Here is a 21,831-nt window from a genome sequence, read left to right on the forward strand (position 1 = left end):
CCATCCCGGCCTCCAGGGATGTGGGCAAGGCCTCTGGCACCTCAGGACAAGGCTGGGCCCCTGGCTCTGGTCTGGGGATCTGTGTGAGGGAACATGGGCCCTAAGGCTGGGAGGGCCGTCCTGCGGGCCTATCTCCAGCTGTGTCCACTTCACCACCACACTTGGCTCCACTCCCCACGCTTGCCAGGGCCACGGGACACAGATTTGGGGCCAAGGGCCTAGGATGGCCCTCTGAGTGCTTTAGGACCTCCCAGATGACCTGGGCAAGCTTCTTGGCTGATCTGCGGCTGATGCGCTGAGAGCCGCCCTGCTCCTTGCCGTGAGCGGCGCTGGTCTGAGACGGAGGCCTGACAAAACACATTCCCCGGCCAGCCCAGCCCAGGGCCCATTCAGTTGCGACACCCCTGGGGTCGGCCTAGCCGGTCGTCAGGGCTCAGGCAGCATGAGGGCTGACCTGGACCGGGCAAGGATGTTACGGATCTTCTCGGCCTTGCGGTACCGCGCCTCCAGCTCCTCCAGGCTGGGCGGCTCTTCAGGATCCAGCTCCACATAACGCTCGGGGATGGAGACCTTCTCTGGTTTGGAGAGCTGAGGAAAGGTGGTGGGAGGCACAGATGTTGGGTTTGGGACCTGCTCCCCCCATCCTGTCCCCAGCCATGAGGTAGGCGGAGGAGCCCGCAGACTTCAGCGATTTGCTAAGATCACAGTGGCAGTTCACTGTGCAGTCCCGATCTGAATCTGGGTCTGACTCCAAAGTCCACGTTCTATCTACCATACCAGGCAACCTCCCACAGGCCAAGGGAAGGGAAGGGGGAAGGCAAAATAACTAGACCAGTAAGCCCTGAGGATACAAATGATCACCCTAAAAGCTACCCTTGATGTGATCTGACCTCTCCAGCCACACTGACCCACCTCGGCCCCTGCTCTTTCCTCTGCCTGGGATGCTCCTTCCTTGGGCTCCATGGCCTCTTTCTAATCCTCCCAACCTCACCTCCAGAAGGCTTCCCTGATCCTCCTTCTCCCAGCCACCCACCCCTGCCACTCCCTCCCATTTCCCATTTGTTTCTCCACTGTCTAGAGCAGGGACTTGGTACTTAGCAGCCCTTCAGCAAACACTCCTTGGATGGGTGGCTGGGGGGCTGGGTGGAGGGATGAAAGAAAGTGATAGTGCTTTCTGCCCCTATAAAAGACCCAGACAGGAGGCAGCCACATTGAATCTACTGCTCTCAAGAGGAAAATGACCCCAGCTCCTCCCCTCACCAGGCCCTCACACACACCCAACAGCAACCTCAGCTTGGTGAACCTTTACGTGGGCCAAGAACGCTAAAGGTAACTTTTGCACACACCTCAGGGAATATTTTTCTTCCTTGAACTACATTAAAATGGGGTTGGTTGAAACTTCCAAAAACAAGCTAAATCCAATCCCAGGGCAAATCTGGACTTGAATTTAAGCCCATGCAGACCTTTCATTCTGGTGAAAGATGGCAAGAAATAAGTTCTTTTCTGTCATTTCCCATGAGGGCAGATGCAGAGGAAGGAAGCAGATTACATTGTAGCAGGAGGGATTTAGGTTAGAGATAAGGAAGAACTTTTTCCCCTGGCTGGCAGGCCAATTAGGACACCGCAAAATGCACTTCCATTGCCAAGGCAGTGTGTAGAAGCTTCTTTTGTGGACCTGAGAAAGCACGGACCTTTGGCTGTTTCAGAGGTGCCAAAGGGAAAAGGTCTGAAGGCAAGGGACTAACCTCGTTAAACCCTGGAGCCCCAGCTGATCCCAGAACCCAGCAGCTCCACAGGCGTCCATTTGCCCCCATCCTGTCTCATCTATCCTTCATGTGGTGAGAGCATTTCCTCTCATGCAGTTTCAGGCCAGGCCAAGTCCTCATACAAATATGTTTGGGATATCTGTGGGCCACTGTGCACTTCATTCAACAGTCGTCATTCAGCAAATATTTACAGAGCATCTACTGTGTGCCAGGCCTGGTGCTGGGTTCACAAAGGTGAACCAAACAGCCAAAGACACTGCTCTACAGAGCTTACAAATGGCACAACATAGGCCACAGGAGACCACCCTATGTCTTGAAGACCCTAAGTCTGTCACGCTCTGACTCCCTTTCTCTTCCCTTGGGTAAGACACGGTCCTGACTGAGGTTACTTGCTTTTCTGGGCCCACCCGGCCATGACGCGTTTGAGCCACCAGAGGGCGAAAGAACCCAGACCAGACCTATCCAGGTCTCCTAGCCTCTGCCATGGCTGGATATTTCACCTGTGATTTCTAAACCTGCCCTGCCTTTTCCCCAAGTCTGACTGCCCAAATTGGCCTGACTGGCCAGATGCAAGACCAACCCCTGGTTTTCCAGGGAACATATCCTAACAATAACAACTACCTCATCACATGCCTACTATGTGCCAGGCCCTGTGCTCACAGCTTTCTAATCATTGCTAATTGTTCGGGCAATGTGCTGAGTCACTTAACCCTCCCCACAACCCACATTACTGCTGAGGAAACTGAGGCACAGAGAAGTTAAATGACTTGCCACAAATTACAAAGAGAGACAGATCTGAACCTGCATCAAAATGCCTGGTCTCCTCTTACTACCTCCAGGTGCTGTTCATCTATCCTCCTGGGCCACACTGAAACCGAGCCTGTCCCCATTCAGGGCAACAACCCCCCCTCCCCACCCCAATGCCCCTGGGAGGGTTGGTCAGGCTGGCGTCTGAAGGCTGGGCCTCCTGGGGGCAGCGTGAAGGAAGCCCCTGCCCTCACCTCTCTGCTGATGTCCACGTCATAGTCTTGTGGTTCCAGGTCCAACTCAGTGACAGGCATAGCCTGCACCTTCAGCCAGCCATTCTCCTCCTTGTCCTTTCTGTCCCCTTGTACGGCCCGTTCCAGCAGCTGCAGGTCAAAGTCCTGCTCGCGCTTCCACTGGTAACAGAACAAGAGGGTGAAATGTAGTCACTTCCTGGCTATCCCTTTTGGGTAGGTCTTGCAGGCACTGGGGTCCTTGGGAAGATGGGCCTGTGACTCATTAGGGAAAAGCTGTGTGACCATGGACCTCAACCTCATCTCTAAAACAAGGCAGCAGCAATCCTGGGACACGGATGGTCTCTGCTGTGTTCTGAAACTCTGTGACAGAGAGAACAAGACCTCTGCCCCTTTGATGCAGCCGGTCTCCAGACCGCTGATTTCTCTCTGATATGGGCCCCAAAGTGTCCAAACCTCCCGGGCACGGGTCTAAGATCCACGACTTTAGACTCACAATGGTCCCCAGGGATACAGGAGGCTCCCAGGTCCAAGGAGGTGACCCTAAAACAGAAGCTGGGACAGAGCTCAAGGGAAGAGGTTTGCCGTTTCTGTCGCATGACAGATCACGGAAGCCCTCCTGGTTCAGGAGCCATGTTGTTCCAGCTCAGAAACAATGGGCGAAACAAACCCTCTGAGGCCCTGGTAAGCAAGTGGAATAGCCAAGAGCCTCTCTAGCGGGCAGTCCCAGCAGGACACAGTTAAGGGCAGGGAATAATGCCCCCACGGTGGGACTGGGGAGGTGCAAGCAGGAGCAGCTTGCGGCCAGGGAGGCAGATAAGCTGCTGCGTATCACGCAGCTATTGGGGGCAGATGTTTTAAGTTAGAAAAACCAAACACATGTAAAATTTAAATGCTAAATCAAATGCAACATTTCCAACTCTGTAACAAGCAGGCTTCACAGAGGGAAACTCTAACCCAGCCACTTTAAGATCCCAGCACAATGGTTTGGCTCCGCCGCAGCCTTCCTAAATCACCTGTGGCCTGCATCCCCACAGGTCTCGACGCTGAGCAGGTTGTTGAGATGAGGGAACGGGCCCAAAGCCTCCCTTTTCTTGAGCAGAAGCCAAGCAGACACTTCTCCATCCCAGGTTGTCTTCTCCTTCCCACCCCACCCGCCTCACAGCGCCCCAAGTGGTCACCGTTGTCTTTAATGCCCCCTCAAGCCCGCACTCACCCAAGCCCCAAACCCACGGCCATAGCAGCATATTTCACCCATTCGTGCACAAGCTCTCCATACTGACTCTACGTCAACATAATTGCTTTTAGGTGACGGTTTCCAATTAAAGTGTAAAAGGATTAGGCAGTTGAAAATTCAGGGATGAAAAATTAATTTCATGATTCACAAAGAAAACACACATTTTCTTACACGCTCACCAGTGCCCCAAAGAGAGACAAGACCTCACATAAACCCAGCCTGATTGTTTCCACAAACAGAAAAAGTTCACTGGACTCTATAATGTATCCTGGGGAAGAACCACGCCAATCCATTATCATTAAGCAACACGTTTATTGGCGCTGAGGCAGAGACTTACAGAAGTCTTTTTTCTTAAAGAGAAAAATTACAAGGTATTCAAGTTACGATTTTTAGATCATTTTTCTACATTTGAGACATCAGGTTGTGAAAAGTCAGTTTTACCTCATATGACATTTACTTATAAAGTTTAAAATTTACTGGTTTTGCAGCTTTTCAGGATATGAGTATCCTGGGTCTTACCCCTTTGGTGTCTGAGCTAAAAGCTGCAGAGAGGCCCTCTGAATACAGATCATAATGTATCTTGCTACCCGTTCAAGTTATTAAATACTAGAAACACAAAAAGTTTTCCGTAAGAAATTGTGCCGATGGGGCCGGAGGAATTAAAACTGAACCACCTCAGACTTGGCAGAATTTATTCCAACATGCAATCTCTGAAGTCTGTGTCTACTGTCCAGATGTGAGGCATGGACTTTGATAAATTCATCATGCCCAGACCTCTGACAATGACCACGGCCCTCGGGCAGTGGGGCTGGCTCAAACTTTTGGGGCAGCTTTTGGGATAAGGGAATTATGAGTCAGTAAGCCTGCATAAAGGGGGCAGCAGAAAGGTGAGTCACACATGGGAGTGCTCACTAGGCTATGGAGAAAAGAGCTGCTATTATAAGCCTGGTAACAAGAGCACAGGCCAGTTAGAGAATGGTTGATGCAAATTAGAAGCGTCTGTAGACACAATCAGGCAGGATTAGAGAGGCAATGAGCGGTAACGCTAAAAGCAGAAGAGCTTGTGCAATGAATTAGGGGAAGAGCAGTCAGGCTAGAGGTCTAGGGAAACATTTGATTTCAAACAACAGGGAAAAGTCAAATGGAATGTTTCCAAAAGGGACCTAAGGCGACTGTGGGCAGGGTGCCATGCCTGGAAGCACCACCAGGGGGCAGCAGACGCCCCGGCTCTCCTGGGGCAGGGCGAGGCCCGTCAGCACCGCGGCAGTGGGAGAGCCCCAGTCCTCGGAGGTGAGGGCCACCACCCTCTGCTCAGCTGCCCCACAGGGCACCCGCTTGGAGGTCTGGGAGGCTGGTTGGCTTGCACTCCTCCTCCTCAAATCACAGCACCATCTTTCTCCTCCACTCCTTGAACCCTGTACTTCCCAAGTCCTTGGTTCAGCTGAGAGACTCCGAATGCTTACAAAGGCCTCCCTCAAGCTCGACTGCAGAACTGACTGTGGACGTTCTCTCTGGCTCCTGGGCTCCTGCAGTGACATCCTCGTTCCTGCTCTAGTTCCAGGGCGCCCTCTGACCAAGTCACACTTGCGTCCCGGCTTGTGGACACACAGCCCGTGGGGTGTTCTCTGAGCCATCCAGGTGGACAGCCCGCTCTCTCGGGGCTGAGAAGTGCTCGTGTCTGGGGGACTCGGGGAAGCTCTGCTCCCTGTCCCAGCCCCGCCTGCCTGGACCCTCCTAACATACTGAGCCGAGATCTCCAGGGAGCGGTTGGCTGAGGTAGCGGGACGAGGGCAGACCCGTCCTCTCTCCTTGGCTCAGCGTCCTCTTGCGCTCCCGGACCAGCGCCTTCTGGTGCCGCTTCATGCGCTCGAGCTGCTCCTCTGCGCTCATCTTGCCCCGCTGGTGGTCCCCTGAGTACAGGCGCTCCAAGGCACTCCTGGGTCTCTGAGGGGCAGGAGGGACAGACAGGGCAGCTGGGCTGGGAACACAGAGGGCAGCCGCCCCGCTGGCTTCATCCTCCTCTCTCTCTCTCTCTCTCTCTCTCTCTCTCTCTCTCTCTCTCTCTCTCTCTCTCTCACACACACACACACACACACACACTCCAGTTGGGCTCCTCCTGGCCACTGACAAGCACCTCCTCTAAGCACACTCGTGGACATGATACCGCTGGCCCTCGCGGGCTCTCTGGGCAGCACTCAATTCTGCAGATGCAGACACTGAGGCCCAGGCCTGTCCAGCTGGGCAGAAGCACATCATGGGCCACAACTCAGGGTGTGACTCACTGGGCGAGACTGGGGAGAAAGGTGGGAACCCCTTGGGAAATGGGGAGGGCAGTGTGATGCCCTTCTTGGTGGGCAGTGGTGAAGGCATCATGAGCACCTGGTGACACGGAATCTGAGCTCTGGAGGGGTCACCTGGCAGGATCACCAGTTACCGTCTACCTCGGAGCCCTTCCCTCTGTGCATGAGGGAGCAGTGAGCCCCTCAAGAACTTCTCAAGGCCACTCACAGGGTAGGTCACCTTGCTGCTTTCGGCATCTAGACCCCTCCGAAGCGTGACATAGGGAGCAATGGTGGACGACTGCTGGAGCCTTGACGTGGACCCCGAGAGCCCTTAGTGAGGAAAGAGAAATGCAAGTAGATTTGTGGTGAGGAGGACAGGCTACCAGCCCCTTCTTGATCACCTCCCACTCCCATTAGGGGACCACAAGGACCCAGCCAACAACCCACGCTTCTTCCTTCTCAGGGCCCGGAAGAGCAAGGCCCCAGGCAGGAAATGAGGGGCCAGCCCATGGGTGCCCTCTGTCCCCAAAGGAAGATCTGGGGACTACCCTCATCTTCCCTCACATGCAGAAGACCTGGGCTGCTTGGCAGGAGGAAAGGATGGAGGGCGAGGAATGCCCGGCATCACTTCCTCCTGATGAACTCCTATGCATCCTGTGTGACCCAACTTGGGTGCCTGCCTGTGAGAAGCCTTCTCAAATGCTCCAGGCAGAATCAGTTATTCCCTGTATTCTTCAGTATATTCACTGGATACTGCACTGACCACAGTGTCAACATGCCTGTCTACAAATTCAATAATGCCTGGTTGAATGAATAAATGACTGAATGAATAAATGAAGAATGGAAAGAAGAAGGCACCAAGCATTTACTGAGTACTTACTATATAATAGGCAGGCATCGTGCCAGGCATTTCATATAGATTTTGTCCCGCTGGCCCTACAAAGTAGCATTACCTAACCTTCTGTGGAGGTACACAATCTAAAGCTCAGAGAGGTTAAGCAACTTGTCCAAGGTCACATGGAGCCTCAGCCCGTGCTTTCCCCACTAGCAACATTCTTATCAAGGCTGGTCCCTGACATCTGGAAACAGGCATCACACTGAGGACTCCACCAGCATTTAGTACATAGGAAAAAGAATGATAAACGTCCTCCAACGCCAGAGACTCCTGAGCAACAAAGAACTGTCCTGCCCACAGGCCACTAACACTGCCATTGACGAACACCTCTAGGCTGTAATGAATGAAGGGAAAAGGGTCCCCAGGCACAGTGCCAAGGGTTGTGTGGCCCAACTCAGCAAAAGCCAGTACCCTCCAGGGACCAGCTCAGGACACAGCAAGCCTACACAGCATCGTGGGCTGGGAGTCACATAACCCCATAGGAGTCCAAATCATGGCGGTGTGGCCTCCTGTCTCCACACCCTGTCAACGGGGGAAAGCGCCTGACCTCCCACCAAATGAGGGAGTGTGGTCAGGCTGCTCTGGGGTTCCAGATGGCCTCCTTTTAAAAGGATTTCAGAAAGAGGATCTGGCTATGGGGGAAAATAGGGCATGGGTGAGCCTAATGGCCTAAATCTGTTCCCACCCCCATCTCAAAGGGATAGGGGAGGAGAGTGAGAAGACCCAACTGAGGAGAAAGGTGTGTTTGTTTCAATAAAGGACTCATTGAGTCTTAGAGTGACACAGAAGAGGAGAAAAGCCTCTGGAAGGCATGAGATGGGATGGCCAAGCTGATGACAGTCACCCAACATCCCAGCCTGCAGGGTGGGATTCTGGCTCTATCACTTATTGGCTAATTGGCAAGTTGTTTCATTTCTCTGGGCCTTGGTTTTCTTATCTCTAAAATGGGGATAACAATAGTACTTCCCTCACGGGATTATCATGAACCTTAACTAAGTGAATATAATAAAGTGCTTGAAACAGCACTGGGCTTTATAGTAACTGCTATTATCATTGTTCCCGGGGGCAGATGTAATAAAAGAGGATGAAATCAGGATGTGAGCCAGAGGCAGGAAGGACAGGCCCTCCCTACAGCCCAGAGTCGGCTGACAGCTGCTACCCAGGCTGAGGCCCCACGTTGCAGGCAGAAGCGTGTGAGGACGGGTTAGGGCTGTGGAGCAGTGGTGGGGATGCCCAGGAAGACTCCATGGAAAGTCTCCCCTTACCTCTGCCTGGCAACGTCTGGTACCTGCTCTCAGAGCCCACGAGTCCCAGGGAGGGAGGGGCCATGTCCCCACTGAAGGTCGCCAGCTCAGGCTCACTGACGTATGACCGGAGTTCCACCTGTGGGCAGAGTCTGAGGCCGTCACACCTGCCCCACCGCCGTCCCTCTCCCCACATACCTTGGGGCAACCCCAGGGGTCCCCCCTGCTCACCCTTGAGTCCCCGTTCAAACACTGCCCCTGCTCCCGGTCTCGCTTCCTCTCATCCGACTGTCGCTTGAGGCCCCTCACTGAAGTGTGCCGGATGATGGTGGCCTCCCTCGGTAGAGGTGGCACGGCCGGGGGCTGGTCCTCCGGGCTGTAGAGCTCAGGGAGCGGGGGCCTGGGAGGTGCCTCGTCTTCCTGCTCAGAAACAAAACCAGAACCAGTGCCCGGTGAGAGAATGCTCAGTGGCACCATCACAGTGGTGGCCCAAAGGGAAGGAGCAGGCCACCTTGGGTCTGCAGGGAGTGACCACTTCAGCCCAAAGATGCCAACGTTTCCCCTGGTTGAGCTGTGAGGTCGGGAGACGTCTCTGCTCCAACCCCATCCTTCCCTTTGATTCACACATCTTCCATTTTTCAAAGTGTGGTCTACACACAATCCAGAACTCAGGACACGGGTCCACGCTCTCATTCCACTGGCTCGGAGTGCACCGTCAGGGGAGGCAGGCTGGTAACTCTGTGTTTACCTGTATGTTTATGGCAGCACCCCACCACCGCCACCCCATCCCACATGCTCAGACGGAGCCAGCCCGCGGTCCCTGCACCGTCTCTGCATCCTTCAGCAGGCTGGGGATCTGAGCAAGGACCATCTACATCCTCCTGCCCTTTCTATCAGAAATGCACATGGTTACAAAATATTTCCTCCTTCCTGACTCAGGCACAGAATAGGCAGTCAGGATGGGTGACTCACTGCCTTCTCCACAGCCCACTCCCTGGGCTGGGATGAATGTAACTATTTTCCTTGAACCCCCCTGTCCACAATGCTCTCTGAGGGCTGTGGCCTCTCTACAGACTGACAGCCTGGCCCCTGACTGCCATGAACACCCACTCCTGGCACAAATGACCATCCAGACTCCTTCCTCCTAACCACCCCCTTTCTTAGTCTCATTTTGCTTTGTTTTTCAGAGTTCAGGAAAGGGTGCTGTAAGCTTGTTTTGCAAAAGTTTATCAGCACTCTTCTAAAGCAACACATTTCATTATTGTGTGAAGTTTAAGCTGCCTACCTAAGATACCCAGAGGCTCTCTGAGCATCAGTGGTTTCCAAACCCTGACAAGATCTTGGAATCACCAATTCCTAAAAAAGCCCCCCAGAAAGATAAACGCAAACCACTGACTGCCTTTGATTGAAGGGAATAGAATGTCTGGAGACAGAGGGTGGAAGGGAGACATTTTATTACATACTTTTTTATATCCTTTGATTTTGTACCCTTTCAGAGTATTGTTTAATTTTAAAAATGACATTAAATTTAAGAAAAGCCAAATAAAAATGAAAGAACTGGGCTTCCCTGGTGGCACAGTGTTTGAGGGTCCGCCTGCCGTTGCTGGGGACACGGGTTCGTGCCCCAGACCGGGAAGATCCCACATGCTGCGGAGCGGCTGGGCCCGTGAGCCATGGCCGCTGAGCCTGCGCGTCCGGAGCCTGTGCTCCGCAACGGGAGAGGCCACAACAGTGAGAGGCCCACATACCACCAAAAAAAAAAAAAAAAAAGAAAGAACTATAGCTACATGCAACAATATGGGTGAATCTCACAAACATACTGTTGAAAGGACGTAAAATATGAAAGAATAAATATAGTATTATATATGGGCAAAATAGAAGTGTTTCGGATGCAAATATAGGTAGTGAAACAAAACAAAACAAAAAAGCAAGGAAATTATCAAAAAAGTCAAGATAGTGGTTACCTCTGGGAGAAAGAGAAAGGGCCTACACTGGGAAGGGACCCACAGGCCCAAGGGCTTCTGATTGCTGGCAAAGTCCTATTACTTAGTCACAGATGTAGAGAACAAATGTATGGATACCATGGGGGAAAGGGGGTGGGGTGGGAGGAATTGGGAGACTGGGATCGACACATATACATTATTGATACTATGCATAAAATAGACAACTGATGGGAACATACTGTATAGCACAGGGAACTCTACCTAATGCACTGTGGTAACCTAATGGGAGGGAAGTCCAAAAGGGAGGGGATATCTGTATGTATCTGGCTGATTCATTTTGTTGTGCAGTGCAGGATAACAACATTGTAAAGCAACCATACTCCAGTAAAAATTAATTAAAAAAAAAAAGTCCTATTTCTTGGTCTGAGTGTTGGTATGAAATGGGTAGTCTCTTTATTATTATTTACTAAATTATATGTCCATGTTTTTTTGTTTGTTTGTTTGTTTTTTGCGGTACGCGGGCCTCTCACTGTTGTGGCCTCTCCCGTTGCGGAGCACAGGCTCCAGACGCGCAGGCTCAGTGGCCATGGCTCACGGGCCCAGCCGCTCCGCGGCATGTGGGATCTTCCCAGACCGGGGCATGAACCTGTGTCCCCTGCATCGGCAGGCAGACTCTCAACCACTGCACCACCAGGGAAGCCCAATATCCATGTTTTATGTCAATTTCAGGATGGATATCATTGTTTCACAGAAAAAAAAAATAAAACAAGCAACCAACAATAAAAATGGTAAAACTGGTGAACATATATACAACTAGGAGGGGAGAGAAGACCCACCCACCCTGGTGACCCTGATGCTCAACCAAGTTGAAAAGCCCTGCTTCCGAGCCACAGCAACCAAGCTATGAAGAGGAGCCTCTGTCTTCATCTATTTCAAGCTGCTTGTTCTGCACAAGGGGAAACTGAGGATGCTCAGAGAGGGTATGGGCCTTGCCTGAAGACCCAGAGACAGACAAGGGCTGGAATCCAGGCAGTCCTGCTCACAGGCCTTTTTCCCTTTGCTCCTCGTCCCAGGGGGCAGGCATCTTGCATTATATTAGCACCTGTCTGTCCCAGCCATTCCTGCTACTTGTTTTGCTATTTTCTACCTCCTGTTTTGTGGCTGGTGCTCCATGACTCTTAGATCTGGGAGTGGGAAGGAAATCTCAAGATAAAGAAGTTCACAATGACCCTGGTTCCCTGCACCTGTCTTCCAGCTCTGGGCTCTAGACCATGGCTGGAAGCAGGTGAACAGTGAAGACCAGGTATAGGAACTCGTGTGTTTTAGCCAGCACTGTGCACTGATCTCGTCAGACGTCCTAAGCATACACGGTGCCCAGGCAAAGCTCCTTCAAGCCCTTGTTGGCAAAAACCTAGAGGTCTCCATTCCAAGGTCCCCTCTGCTATAGCTTCCCTGTCACATGGACCAGGCCCCTCATGCTTTCCAGCCAAGGCTGGCCTGCCCTGGAAACATGAGCTATCACAGTACCTGACCACATCTTTTATTTCCTTAGAACCTTCTGTGCTCCCAGACTCAGCCAAGGGCTTGGCCCCTCTCTATGCCAGGCAAGCCAAGGTGTTGGCCCAGACAACCACATGGGGCACATACCTAACCTGAGGACCAGGGCTGAATGTCCAGTTACATGTCGGATGGCACAAAGAATGGTCAGGAGATGCGGATTGGATTCACTAACTAATATGGAGACCTTATGCAAATTTTAACACCTTGGGCCTCAGTTCTCTTATCTGTGGGAGGGAGATGCTGACCTTCCTGTCTATACCCCAAGAGGTTACTGTGAAGATCACATGTATCCTCACAACCCAGCACAATTCTCAGCTGCAGATGGAGATATGGATACTCTTCTGCTAAGATGAGCTCACTGCCCAAACCGCAGGTTTGCACGGAGCCCTGCGTGGGGCAGCCACACACTTCTCTGCACGATACAGATCACAAGTTCTGCCCTACTCAGTGCAGTCACTGCCTCTTGCTAGGCTTCAGTTTTCCCAGCTGCAAAATGGGAGAGGTGGGCTAGATCGCCTCTAAAGGCCCTTCCAGTTGTGGGAGACTAAGCACAATAATGGCAGGAGCCCCTACCTCTCCTTAACTGCTCATGGCTCAGGAACCCCTCAGGACTCTGGCTGGTCTGTCTCCCCAAGCTTCCCTAAAAGCTTCTCTCCCAAGAGAAGAGGACCTGAGGACAGAGAAGGACAATCATCTGCCAGAGAGGAAACGACAGCGCCCAGCTCCTGGTCATCAATACTCACAACTTTGGGCTTCGTCTTGGTTGGTGACTGAAGGGGAGACGTCACCTTCCTCAGCTGGGGCAGGTGAGGTCGGTACGGCACGTAGGTTTGCAGCTGGGGGAAGAGTCGAACCTCCAGAGGGGTCCGCATGGGGCTGATGGGTGGGCTGTGGTGCAGGAACGGCTTGCTCTCAGAAGAGGAGATTGAAGGCACAGGCGGGTGAGGAAGCAAAGGCACTGTTTTTCTCTCTGAGGGGTGTGGAGAGAAGCAAAGGGTGCGATGAAACAAAGACCCTCTTCCTCGGAGGACAAGGGGAGTGACTTAGGCCACGAAGACCCGACCTCCCCAGGGGCCATCCCCCAGGCTCCAGACGCTGGCCTCCACCACCCCCACCCCCAGGAAGATGGCCCGCTCACCCGGATTTTTGACCGATTCCACCAGGATTCTGAAGTTCTCTTTATTTGCACTCAGGCCTGCAATGACATCTTCGATCCTCCAGAGATCCTTCTGTATCTGCGATTTCTCCTGAGGAAGATGAGGCAGTGGGTTCACTTCCTTCTTACCTCCTCACCAGAAGTTTCTTCTTAGGACTTCTGCTGTCATTCAGACAGAGCCCCTCACCCTGGGGGGGAGTATCCCCTTGGAAACCCCACCAGGTCTAGAGCCAAGCCTGCTTCACGGCTTCCTGGGCAAGTGCAGACATGAAAGATGCCCAAGGTCCAGGGGAGAAGCTTCAGAGAAGCTCTCACAGTCTACCTTTCCTGTTTCCACCTCATTTAAAAATAGACTCCCTTAAATACTGTATGATTCCACTTATATGAGGTTATCTAAAGTAGTCAAATTCAGAGACAGAAAAATAGAAGGGTGGTTGCCAGAGGCTGGGACCAGGGGGAATAGGGATTGTTTTTTTAATGGGTACAGAGCTCCAGTTTTGGCTGGGGGGAGGGGGGAATGCAGATTGTTGTTTAACGTGTACAGAATTGCAGTTTTTCAAGACGAAAAAAATTTCTGGAGATTGGCTGTACAACAATGTGAATACACTTAACAGGACCAAACTGTACACTTAAAAATGGTTAGGTAAATTTTTGTGCTACATACATTTTACAATTTAAAAAAAGACTGTCTTAGGCAACCATGGCAGAAGGGAAGAGAAGGCAAGGCCTAGAGGTTATACCATCCCTAGAATATAAAGAGCATCTTTTTGAAGACAGAGCTGAATCTTGGGATTTGGGATTTAGTATAAGGGGCAGTGGATATTATTTGGCAGTAAAAAGGAATGAAGTACTATGTCTGCTACAACATGGATGAACCTTGGAAACATTATGCTAAGTGAAAGAAGCCAGACACAAAGTGCCACATACTGGGCTTCCCTTGTGGCGCAGTAGTTGAGTCTGCCTGCCGATGCAGGGGACACGGGTTCATGCCCCGGTCCGGGAAGATCCCACATGCCGCGGAGCAGCTGGGCCTATGAGCCATGGCCGCTGAGCCTGTGCTCCGCAACAGGAGAGGCCACAACAGTGAGAGGCCCGCGTACCGCAAAAAAAAAAAAAAAAAGTGCCACATACTGTATGATTTCATTCATACGAAATGTCCAGAATAGATTAAGTCCATAAAGACAGAAAGTAGATTAGTCGTTGGCTAGAGCAGGGGTAGAAAGTTGGGGTGGGGATGGGGAGTGACTGTAAATGGGTACCAGGTTGCTTTTGGGGCTTGATGGAAATGTTACACAACTGACTGTAGGGATGGTTACCCAACTCTGTGAATGTGCTAAAAAAAAAAAAAAAATCAGTGAATTACATACTTTAAAATAGTGAATTTTATGGTATGTGAATTACACGATAAAGCTGTTATTTTTTTTAAAAAGTACGATGGGAAAAGAGGCAGGCTACACAACCATGCGCAAACTCTGAGAAGCTACACCCAAACCACCAGGGAAGAGGCCCTAGAAAGAGGTGAGCAGGGTCTGCTGTGATTAAAGGGTCGTGGGCACCTTTTAATCGAGTTGTGTAAACATCAGATATGGTATTCTTTTTTTAAAAATTATCATGGTCCCACCCCATGGACTTAAAAAGGAGGCTCCACACCCCTATCTCCTTTCCAGGTACATCGCCGGCCTCAATTGGAAGAGTTCTCACGTGTGTGATATTTATGGACCACTGCTCCTGGATACATCCCCACAGGGCTGGGCAGTGAGCAGGTTCTCAGGACATGTACGCTGAAAGGACCAATCACATAAAATTCCCTGATCAAATACTATCTAACAGGCATAACAACAGACATCTGAAGCCTCCCTCCTAAGGGGAGCTCACACTCTCATACTCTCTCCACCCTTCCAACACCAGTGCACATCCTCAGGGCTGATAAACAAATAACAGGCTTAATGTTCAGCTCCCCACTAAAGAACGAGTGTCCTAAAACAGACACGTTACTGAGCTAACAGGATTATCTCTAGAGCTGAGGTCCCCAAGCAGAGTGCTGGGAACAGGTAAAGAAGGAACATGGGGTTAAGATCCTCTCTCCCTCTCTCTCTTTCCTCCCCTGGCAGTCTACCTGGCGTACTTCTACCTGTCGGTTCACAATCCTGCCCCCATTTTGCCTGTCACCTCAACATGTAAGAGAAGAGCAGAGAGAAGCAAAGGCCAGAGAACTTCAATCCAAGGACGATGGAATTTCAGAACTTAACGACAAGGTGAAGGAAGCTTTTGGGGAACACGAGAGTGGGGTTTCATACCTGTATCTCACATCACACCAAGCAGGAAGGCTCCAATGTACTACATTCAGCAAAGGCTTGAACTCACTGTCCAGAAGTAGGGACACCTACACATAGCCTCATCTCTCACTGACTCTCAGGGTTACCTGGAAGTTCTTTTATCCTCTGGTTTCCCTGCTTGGGTGGCCGTGAGGATCTTCATAAATAAAGCTACTCATCTTTACTCAAAAGGCTATGGGTTTTCTCACAGCCAACCCTGGCTAAAGAGGGGTGAGTTTCCAAGCCCCATTACTGAGAATTTGCATATGGGGCTGCAAGCCTATCTCCAGCGTCAATGATTTATTCAGGACTCTAACAGCTTGCCTGGCCTAGAATTACACCAAAGAAGTTAGCACAGAGCCTGCTCAATGAAAGGCTTTGTGAGCTTCCCAGGTCATTGTGGCACTCAGGGAAAGCATAAGCAACGCCACTAGGCTAGGTGGAAATCAAGCTGCAGGGACCAGGCTTCAAACTGGCCTATCTCCTAGTAACTTATAGGGCTAAGTTCTCTAGGAAGTCTGTGACAAGACCTATACATGGCACCCATTTGTTTTTTGGAGGGAAAAGAAGGATTCTGGGCCTGCTGTATGTTAAATTACCACGAAATAAGGCACAGTAGAAATACAAATAGCCAATAATCATTAAAAAAGATGTTTAACCTACTAGTAATTAAATGAATGCTAATAAAAACATGATGTCCTTTTTCAGCATGCAGACTGGCAAAAACTAAGAAGACTGATAACATCAAGTGTTGGCAAGGATGTGGGTAAACAGGCTCAGTACTCTCATGCACTATGGGTGGGAGGGCAAATGAGTGCAGCCTTTCAGAGGGTGATTTGGTGGTATCTGCCAACATTTAAGATGTACACTCATGTCAACCCAACAACTCCACTCCTAGGAGCCTATCTTAGATGAATGCTCATAAACAAGCTCTAAAGGCAGTTACATAGATGCTCACTGTGATACCATTTATAAAAGCAAAACACTGAAAATAACTTAAATGCCCTTCAGAAGAGGAATGGCTAAATAAAGTATGGGATATCCACACTATGAAATCTGTAGCATCAAGACCAACAATGTCTAATACAATTTCTGAGATTATGTAAATCTTCCATAATCTGTGCTGTCCAATACAGAAAGCCAGTAGCCACATGAAATAATTCTGGTGTGACTAAGGAATATATTTTTAATTTAGTTAATTTTAATTAATTTATGTTTAAATTTAAATAGCTACCATACAGGGCAGCATAAACTTGGGGGTATCTTTCTTGGAAAGATTTCCATTACATAAAGTTATGACAAAAAAAGCAAGTTACCAAACAATGTGTAAGTATGATTCCTGTTTAAGTAAGCCCAACTCCCTCTCCCAAATAAATTATATGATACTATGTACGTGCATACATTTGGAAATGCACAGAAAATGGTCTGGAAGGCAACACTGCAAACCGATGGCACTGATTACATGCTGGGAAGGTGAGGGACTGGGCAGAGAAGGGAAGGAGGGAGGAGGATCTTTTGTGTCCTGTTTTGGTTTTGCTTCTCATTGTTTGGATTTTTCAGGGAGATGCATTTATGTGTTTTCTGTATAATTAAAGAAACATAAGGAATGAAAAGCTAAAAAAAAAAAATTATGGCTGAAATTAATGTGGATGGTTGAAGTCCAAGAAGATAAGTCTAATGAGACCGAACAGTTCAAGGAACTAGTAACTAGAAACAATTGTTTAAAGGACTTTGCCAACAATATTCACTTATTTATTTTCAAGCCACTATGCTAAATACTGGGGATACAAAAAGAAGAGGAAAAGGTTAGCTCAAATTAAGGGAAATTATGGGAAAAACCCAACAGCCACAGGAGACAGACAAGTTCTGGGTGACCTCACAGGCCAACCCTGAACTACAGGCAAGAGTCTCCTCCACATGCTCCTAGACCAGGCTCTCTAGGACCAGCTCTAAAGCGGTGAGTGGAGGTGAGTGGAAGCATAGCAGGGCCTGGGAAAAGGCTTCTAGTCCACAAACCTAAACCTCCTCCCGAATTCCTTCGGTTTTCTGGGGTGATGCTGATGTGAAGAGAGTCAACACATTCATTAAGTCACTTGAATGAAGAGGCCTGGCTAGAACTAGTTTATCAATTAGCAAGCCTAGCCCCCAGACTGGCCCAACAGGCTGCCTTGTACACAAGAACCCTCAGTTAATGCTTGCTGAATTCAAATAAATAGAATTTATGTCAGGGTCCTGAAAGAAGAGATACAGATCTGAAGTTAGGTTCAAAAGCAGGTTATTTTCCATTTTCAAAACTTTGAGGGTGGGGTAGAAGCCTGGTTGGGCACCCAATGGGGGAACACTGGCAGCTGGAGGACCCAACCTGCAAGAAGGAAAACCACACAGGGCCTTTCTTCCTCTCAGCTTTGGAGGCAGAGGCAGCCACCAACGGGGCAGCCTGGTTTTAGGGCAGAGAAGGCAGGGCTCTAAGGCTGCCTTTCCCGAGTGAGGCAGGGGCCACAGCAATGGGTATCACCCCACCTGGCCTGAATTCACACTACTGATCAGGTGAAGGCCTGATAACATCTATCCTCAGGAGTCCGGAAGGGAAGGAGGCGTGGCTTCCTGCTGCTAAGTGAGTAGCTAGGAACCCAAGGCAGGGCCAAGAACCAGGAACACAGATCACCCTCAAGTATCTGCAAGGTTAGGTCACTACTGTCTCCCCTTGGGGCTGTTTTCCCAAATGACCAGTAGTAAAACCCTTAGAAAAATGCCCAGGAGCTTGTCTTTGAGAGCAGAGAGGCAGGGGGAGCTGAGGTGAGGCTTCTCATGACAGCCTGGCTGGGGCAAGGGTTCCCCAAGGGAGCGCTTGGGGTGGTGAGCAGGCTGAGTCCGGGTGCAAAAAGAGAAGGCCCCTGGGTAGGGCTAACATCCCCCACAGGTGAAGACTCCAAGAAGAAATCAGAGCTCAGAAGGGATGAAGAACCCTTGGGTCACCTGGAAAAAGAAGGCTCTTCTGTGTTGCTCCTGCAGGGTCTGCTTCAGCTGCTCCACATCTCTCTCTAACTTCAGGTATTCATTCCAGGCATTTTCCATCTCCTGTTGGCCAAGGAAATGCTTCTGATTCTGCGTTATGACATGCCCACCCCTCAGAAGGCCCCACGAGCACCTGTGCTCCTGACCACTGCTGACCCGACAGGGGAAGAGGGAAGGGGAGCCTGGTGGGTCTCAGGCAGGCCTGGGGAGAGAGACAGGCCACCTGCACCATCCCCTCTCCCACCCTTGGGGATGCTTTGGTTCCCAGCTCTGGCAGAAAGGGCCTGTACCACATCAGATAGACAAATAAAAGAGCAGAAATTCTGACGTCTCAGAGTTAACTGCACACAGATCAGGGGAACAGCCTTGCAGGCTGCTCTCAAACATCTGACCCCTTGGGTGTCACTGTAGCCACCCAGGAGCCACTGAAAGAAAGCACCTTAAGGCACCGGTAGAGACAAGGTAAGCTACTGTGAGGAGGCAGCCTGGAGGCGTTTTGCTCTGCCAAGACTCTCGCCCCTGGCCACCAACTCCACTACAGCTTGGGAGGTGAGGAAAGCAGCCCCCCGGCCAGCCCATGCTGGGGGGGTCAGGGGAGCATCTGCCACCCTCCACACCCTCCACGCACAGTGGACTCTCTGGAGAGCTCTGCCCGGATGTGGACAAGGTCCTCCTGCAGCAGCCTCTGCTGGTAGGCAATCTTCTCCAGGTGCTGGGGCTGGTCTCGGTACTGCTCCATCTGTCTGTGCAACACCTCCAGCACGGATTCCAGCTGATCCTGCACCAGAGAGACGGGGGCCGAAGAGCAAGAGAATGGCAGAACATTCCCGGGAGGCCGTCCCCTCCAACCCCGCCCCGCCACACCAGGAACTAAGCAAACCTGCTGGATCTAACCGAGGCTGAAGGGGCCAGTGCCCAGCTAGGGGCCTGAGAGTCAAGGCCTCTGATTCCAGCTCTGACTCTGTCCGTTGGGTGGCCTCCTGGGACAAATCACCTAACAGCTCTGTGCCTGTTTCCTCATCTATAAACTAGGCATTAGGCCATCCACTCCTTAGGGGATAAACTATGAGGCTAAATCAAAGAACAGATGGAAAACTCTGTAAGCACTTGAATAAAAAGGCCATGTTAGGGCTTCCCTGGTGGCGCAGTGGTTGAGAGTCCACCTGCCAATGCAGGGGACGCGGGTTCGTGTCGCGGTCCGGGAGGATCCCATGTGCCGCGAAGCGGCTGGGCCCGTGGGCCGTGGCCGCTGAGCCTGCGTGTCCGGAGCCTGTGCTCCACAACGGGAGAGGCCACAACAGTGAGAGGCCAACGTACCACAAAAAGCAAAACAACAACAAAAAAGACCATGTTATTTATAAACCTTGAGCATCACAAATATAATGCCTTGTTAAAATGTGGAAAAGAAAAAATTCACACCAAGTGTCTAAGAGACCAAACATCAGTGGCTACCAGCCTATTCGTCCCCTCCCAACCAGACTTGCTTCACCTAAGGCCCAGATCCTTAGAGGAAAGGAGCTTTAGGAAGTGAGAGCCTCTGCCCTGCTACAACTCTGGCCACTTTCTCCAAGGCAGCCGCCGCTTCCCTGGGGTTCAGGAGCCTGGGGTCATCACTGCAAGCCAGTGGAGCCGTCCTCTCCCAGGCTCACCTCACAGGGCTTCCACGGAGAGGTGGGGGTGGCCCAGAGCAGAATTAAGGTCAGGGAGGTAGTACTTGGAATAAGTAGGCTGAGGTCTCCCTGGAAGGTTTCCTCTGGGTTCAGACAGAAACCCCACAAGAAATACCCTTTAAATTCAAGACATTGTTCTGAATAAACTAACAGACATCTGTTGTCCAGTACTAACATGAGAGTCCAGTCTATACTGAGGAAACACAGGATGACAAAACCTCTGCCACCCAGCCCAAGACTACGCAAAACCGATACATACTTTGTTCTCCTTAAGGGCTCGTATCTTGTCTTCCAAGTCCTGGAGGATCCTGTCTTGTTCACAGAAGACGCTCAGTTTAACCTGTGAACAAGAACAGGTTGGAGAGGGCTCCCCTAGTGGCACAGTGGTTGGGAGTCCGCCTGCCGATGCAGGGGACACGGGTTCGTGCCCCGGTCCGGGAGGATCCCACATGCCGCGGAGCGGCTGGGCCCGTGAGCCATGGCTGCTAAGCCTGCGCGTCTGGAGCCTGTGCTCCGCAACAGGAGAGGCCACAGCAGAGGCCCGCGTACCGCAGGAAAAAAAAAAAAAAACCAACATGTTGGAGAGGGCCTGGGATGATGAGAAAAGGCCACGGCTTTGGAGCACGATCCAAAAGCCTTTGGCTATAGATCCATCCAAACCCTGCCTGAAGCTGTGGGTCTGGAGGCAGCAGGCAGGTGCGCGGTCAGCCTGTCACTCTGCTCACTCACGTCAATGTCACTCTCGGCAATCTTCACTGGCTTCAGACTTCGGTCCTTGAGAAGATCCCGGCCTGTCATCTGGGAGGTGAACAATTTAAACAAGGTTTAACCATGGGGTTCGGAATCAGAAGTCAAGAAGGAAAGTTACCCCTACAACGGACAGGTGTGGAAGTCTCGTCAGTGGCAGGTAGGGTCACGGCATGGAAAGGGCAAAAACTTGGGCAATACCTGCTTTTTTATGCTTATTTCATTTCAGGGAAAAAAGAAAACCTTTTTGAGATCTTTTAGTAGTACTTGTAAATTTCTCAAATTGAAGAAAACAGACTTTCAAGTTACAGTATCATCAACTGTAAAGGCTTAAATTTGCTCCAAGTGAGTTCAGTATGAATCTTGGAAAATTTGCCACTGATAAGAGAGTTTTGCTACTAAACCTGGGGTCAAACATAATTAACAGAAGTCCACGACCCCGCCCAGGGCCATAGGATGGGTGGACCAAGAAGAACTAGCAAATCCCTTGGGCATCGTTGAGCCTTACTTCAAGGAAGTCTGAACAGCCCACCTCCCCATGACTAAGATCAGACTTCCTCACTCTTGTGCTATTTGGGAAGAGGATCTGGTCAAGAGAAGAAACCTGGATTGTTCCTGGCTGAGGTTTTCAACTGATCCCTGAATAGCTGTACTTGCAATACAAGTTACAAGCTACCTGTCCTCTCAAGAAAGGAAACCACAGAGCAGTAGACAAAAATCACCCAAACTTAGAAGCCAGTGGAATTTCACAACATTTGCCATCTTTCCCTAGACCCAGCACGGGCGACACGTTGCCCATCTCTCACTGACCCCTACGAAGTTAAACACTAACTCTTTTAGTCCATGTTTTCATTTCCTCCAAATCTTCTTCGTCAAAAACTGTGCAGGGGCAGGGGAACCATTTTCACAGATGTACCCCCGTGGCCAAACCATAGCCAGGTCAAACGTGCCCCTTGTAGGGGAGGCCGTCTGGCTGAACTCCATTTTGCAGATCTGACCAGAG

At 50.8% G+C, this 21,831-nt stretch overlaps 1 protein-coding gene across 9 annotated transcripts in view; it reads right to left on the reverse strand.

Moving 5' to 3' along the window:
- The window catches only part of PLEKHA7 (pleckstrin homology domain containing A7), a 214,642-nt gene that overhangs the window by 5,185 nt on the left and 187,626 nt on the right, over positions 1-21,831 (reverse strand). For 7 of the 9 annotated variants that reach the window (XM_082628642.1, XM_082628640.1, XM_082628638.1 and 4 more), the window contains 12 exons: positions 20,811-20,879; positions 20,341-20,421; positions 19,040-19,189; positions 18,373-18,474; positions 13,064-13,172; positions 12,669-12,895; positions 8,654-8,842; positions 8,444-8,561; positions 6,510-6,613; positions 5,745-5,945; positions 2,768-2,926; positions 455-588 (listed from right to left, as the gene is read on the reverse strand). In XM_082628642.1, the coding sequence (XP_082484768.1) occupies positions 455-588; positions 2,768-2,926; positions 5,745-5,945; positions 6,510-6,613; positions 8,444-8,561; positions 8,654-8,842; positions 12,669-12,895; positions 13,064-13,172; positions 18,373-18,474; positions 19,040-19,189; positions 20,341-20,421; positions 20,811-20,879 (1,643 nt within the window). The remainder of the gene's footprint in view (positions 1-454; positions 589-2,767; positions 2,927-5,744; positions 5,946-6,509; positions 6,614-8,443; positions 8,562-8,653; positions 8,843-12,668; positions 12,896-13,063; positions 13,173-18,372; positions 18,475-19,039; positions 19,190-20,340; positions 20,422-20,810; positions 20,880-21,831) is intronic. The other 2 variants (XM_082628641.1, XM_082628639.1) reach the window with 1 other exon arrangement.

The sequence above is a fragment of the Mesoplodon mirus genome (genome assembly GCF_964341445.2).
Source record: "Mesoplodon mirus genome assembly, chromosome: 7".
NCBI lineage: Eukaryota > Metazoa > Chordata > Mammalia > Artiodactyla > Ziphiidae > Mesoplodon > Mesoplodon mirus.